Raw genomic sequence first — 4,092 nt, 5'->3', positions numbered from 1 at the left:
GTTTCCTACTTCTGATCCTTACAAGCCAGGAGACACTGGGGAAAATGACTCAATGTCCCTGATCCTTCCATCTGTAAAGGAAGAATAAGAATGTTTGATGTGCAAGATTGTTGAAAAGTTTTAAGCTATATAACAAATACAAAGAATCAAGGACACATCTAGGGCTCAGCAGTCACTCTTGTTCTGAAGTTACCCAGGAAGTGACAAGCTGCAAGAAGACGCAGCAGAGAAGCGGGCACAGTCAGGGCACAGGAAACCTGGGCTCTGTTGGTTGGGAGAGCTCTGTGCTCAGTAGGACACAAGACATGCCTTCCAAACAACTCAAAGCTTCCCTTGAAGGAGTGAAACCTCGGTGGGGCCTGCAGCTCTCAAATCAAAGCTAAGGCAGGAAGTTTATATACAGAATGTCAGTGACTCTGCTGGGCTGTGCCAAGCTGCTGGCACAGAGATACAGGGCCGAGTCCCCCACCCCCAAGGCGCTCACATTCAGCTCAGAGCTATAGTTAGGGAACTGGTGACCTGAGAATCGATCAGGGAAGTTGCCTCTTTCTCTCTCTTTCTCCTCATAATACTGAAAGATCAACTGGGGCCCCTGACCCAGGGCCTGTTGGTACCAGGACACACTGGTATGCCCAGAGATAGGAGAGCATCTCAGTGTCACTTGCTGTCCTGTTGTTTTGATCAGATGCCTTGGACTTTGGGTAACTCCAGCGTCCACTGGGCCTGTGGGAAAAGCAGATGGAGGATGAGCACAGCAGACAGCCTGGAGGTCCTCCCCAAGGTAAAGTGGAGGACACAGGGGTGGGAAAGCTGAGAATGGGGCTGCTGTCCAGTGCACAGGACTCACCTGCTCCCAGGAGACAGAGCAGCGCCCAGCAGAGGAGCCCGGGGTCCATGGCACAGTGGGGAAGGCAGCACTGCTCCTGACGCAGGGCTTGGTCCTCCTGGGTAAGAGCCAAGTGAGTTCTGCACCTTGATTTTCCTGATGGGAGGGATATCCTGTGATGTCACTGTCCTGTGTCCTCCCCATGCAGCCTTCCTTAGGCCTAGTGCTCCAGAGACCTTGGACTCTCTAACTTTCCTGCAGAGCCAGAGTGCTGGGTGAGGGCAGAAATTTATCTGATGAGACAGTTGCTCCTCTGCCTTCATCTCCACAGTTCCCAGGCTGCCCCATCGCCCCTAGTTCTAAATCCTTGAGGAATCGCCACACTGTCTTCCACAATGGTTGAACTAATTTACACTCCCACAAACAGTGTAAAAGCATTTGTATTTCTCCACATCCTCTTCAGTGTCTATTGTTTCCTGACTTATTAATGATTGCCATTCTAACTGGCATGAGATGGTATCTCATTGTGGTTTTGATTTGCATTTCTCTGATGACCAGTGATGATGAGCATTTTTTCTGTGTCTGCTGGCTGTATAAATGTCTTCTTTTGAGAAGTCTCTGGTCATATCCTTTGCACATTTTTTGATGGGGTTGTCTTTTTCTTGTAAATTTGTTTGAGTTCTTTGTATATTCTACCCATTTGTAGATGGGTAGATTGTAAAAATTTTCTCCCATTCTGTAGGTTGCCTGTTCACTCTGATGGAAGTTTCTTTTGCCGTGCAGAAGCTGTTTAGTTTAGTTAGATCACATTTGTCTTTCTTGGCTTTTGTTGCCGTTGCTTTTGATGATTACTCATGAAGTCCTTGCCCATGCCATGTCCTGAATGGTGTTGCCTAGGTTTTCTTCTAGGGTTTTTATGGTTTTAGGTCTAACATTTAAGTCTTTAATCCATCTTGAATTAATTTTTGTATAAGGTATAAGGAAGGGATCCAGTTTCAGCTTTCTACATATGGCTAGCCAGTTTTCCCAGTACCATTGATTAAATAGGGAATCCTTTCCCCACTTCTTGTTTTTGTCAGGTTTGTCAAAGATCAGATGGTTGTAGATGTGTGGTGTTATTTATGAGGCCTCTGTTCTGTTCCATTGGTCTATATGTTCTGTTTTGGTACCAGTACCATGCTGTTTTGGTTACTGTAGCCTTGTAGTATAGTTTGAACTCAGGCAGTGTGATGCCTCCAGCTTTGTTCTTTTTGCTTAGGACTGTCTTGGCACTGTGGGCTCTGTTTTGGTTCCATAGGAACTTTAAAGTAGTTTTTCCAATTCTGTGAAGAAAGTCATTGGTAACTTGATGAGGATGGCATTGAATCTATAAATTATTTTGGGCAGTATGGCCATTTTCATGATACTGATTCTTTCTATCCATGAGCATGGAATATTCTTCCATTTGTTTGTGTCCTCTTTTATTTCATCGAGCAATGGTTTGCAGTTCTCCTTGAAGAGGTCCTTCACATCCCTTGTAAGTTGGATTCCTAGGTATTTTATTCTCTTTGTAGCAATTGTGAATGGGAGTTCACTCATGATTTGGCTCTCTGTTTGTCTGTTAATGGTGTATAGGAATGCTTGTGATTTTTGCACATTGATTTTGTACCCTGAGACTGCTGAAGTTGCTTATCAGCTTAAGGAAATTTGGGCTGAGACAATGGGGTTTTCTAAATATATAATCATGTCTGCAAACAAGGACAATTTGACTTCCTCATTTCCTAATTGAAACCCTTTATTTCTTTCACTTCCCTGATTGCTGTGGCCAGAACTTCCAACACTATGTTGAACAGGAGTGGTGAGAGAGGGCATTCTTCCCTTTTCAAAGGGAATGCTTCCAGTTTTTGCCCATTCAGTATGATATTGGCTGGGGTTTGTCATAAATAGCTCTCATTATTTTGAGATACGTTCCATCAATACCTAGTTTATTGAGAGTTTTTAGCATGAAGAGCTGTTGAATTTTGTTGAAGGCCTTTTCTGCATCTATTGAGATAATCATGTGGTTTTTGTCATTGGTTCTGTTTATGTGATGGCTTATGTTTATTGATTTGTGTATGTTGAACTAGCCTTGCATCCCAGGGATGAAGCTGACTGGATCGTAGTGGATAAACTTTTTTTTTTCTTTTTTTTTTTTGAGACGGAGTCTCGCTCTGTCGCCCAGGCTGGAGTGCAGTGGCGCGATCTCGGCTCACTACAAGCTCCGCCTCCCAGGTTCACGCCATTCTCCTGCCTCAGCCTCCTGAGTAGCTGGGACTACAGGCGCCCGCCATCTCGCCTGGCTAGTTTTTTGTATTTTTAGTAGAGATGGGGTTTCACCGTGTAGACCAGGATGGTCTCGATCTCCTGACCTTGTGATCCACCCGTCTTGGCCTCCCAAAGTGCTGGGATTACAGGCTTGAGCCACCGCGCCCGGCCTGGATAAACTTTTTGATGTGCTGCTGGATTCAGTTTGCCAGTATTTTATTGAGGATTTTTGCATTGATGTTCATCAGGGATATTGGTCTAAAATTCTCTTTTTTGGTTGTGTCTCTGCCTGGCTTTGGTATCAGGATGATGTTGGCCTCATAAAATGAGTTAGGGTGGATTCCCTCTTTTTCTATTGATTGGAATAGTTTCAGAAGGAATGGTACCAGCTCCTCCCTGTACCTCTGGTAGAATTCAGCTGTGAATCCATCTGGTCCTGGACTTTTTTTGGTTGGTAGGCTATTAATAATTGCCTCAATTTCAGAGCCTGATATTGGTCTATTCAGAGGTTCAACTTCTTCCTGGTTTAGTCTTCAGAGGGTGTATGTGTCTAAGAATTTATCAATTTCTTCTAGATTTTCTAGTTTATCTGCACAGAGATGTTTATAATATTCTCTGATGGTAGTTTGTATTTCTGTGGGATTGGTGGTGATATCCCCTTTATCATTTTTTATTGTGTCTCTTTGATTCTTTTCTCTTTTCTTCGTTATTAGTCTTGCTAGTGTTCTATCAATTTTTTTGATCTTTTCAAAAAACCAGCTCCTGGATTCATTGATTTTTTGAAGGGTTTTTTTTTCATGTGTCTCTATCTCTTTCGATTCTGCTCTGATCTCAGTTATTTCTTGCCTTCTGCTAGCTTTTGAATTTGTTTGCTCTTGCTTCTCTAGTTCTTTTAATTGTGATGTTAGGGTGTCAATTTTAGATCTTTCCTGCTTTATCTTGTGGGCATTTAGTGCTATAAATTTCTCTCTACACACTGCTTT

The 4,092-nt window shown here is 43.3% G+C and overlaps 1 gene segment (V, D, J or C); it reads right to left on the bottom strand.

Moving 5' to 3' along the window:
• Positions 1 to 379: 379 nt before the first annotated feature.
• Positions 380 to 1,288, bottom strand: LOC113223221. The segment is given in 2 exon segments: positions 380 to 723; positions 848 to 1,288. Coding segments are annotated over 2 exon segments (393 nt in total).
• Positions 1,289 to 4,092: the final 2,804 nt, after the last annotated feature.

The sequence above is a fragment of the Piliocolobus tephrosceles genome, unplaced genomic scaffold, assembly GCF_002776525.5.
Source record: "Piliocolobus tephrosceles isolate RC106 unplaced genomic scaffold, ASM277652v3 unscaffolded_39802, whole genome shotgun sequence".
Classification (NCBI taxonomy): domain Eukaryota; kingdom Metazoa; phylum Chordata; class Mammalia; order Primates; family Cercopithecidae; genus Piliocolobus; species Piliocolobus tephrosceles.
Note: the sequence above shows the minus strand (reverse complement) of the source record. Positions and strands in the feature narration are given on the sequence as shown.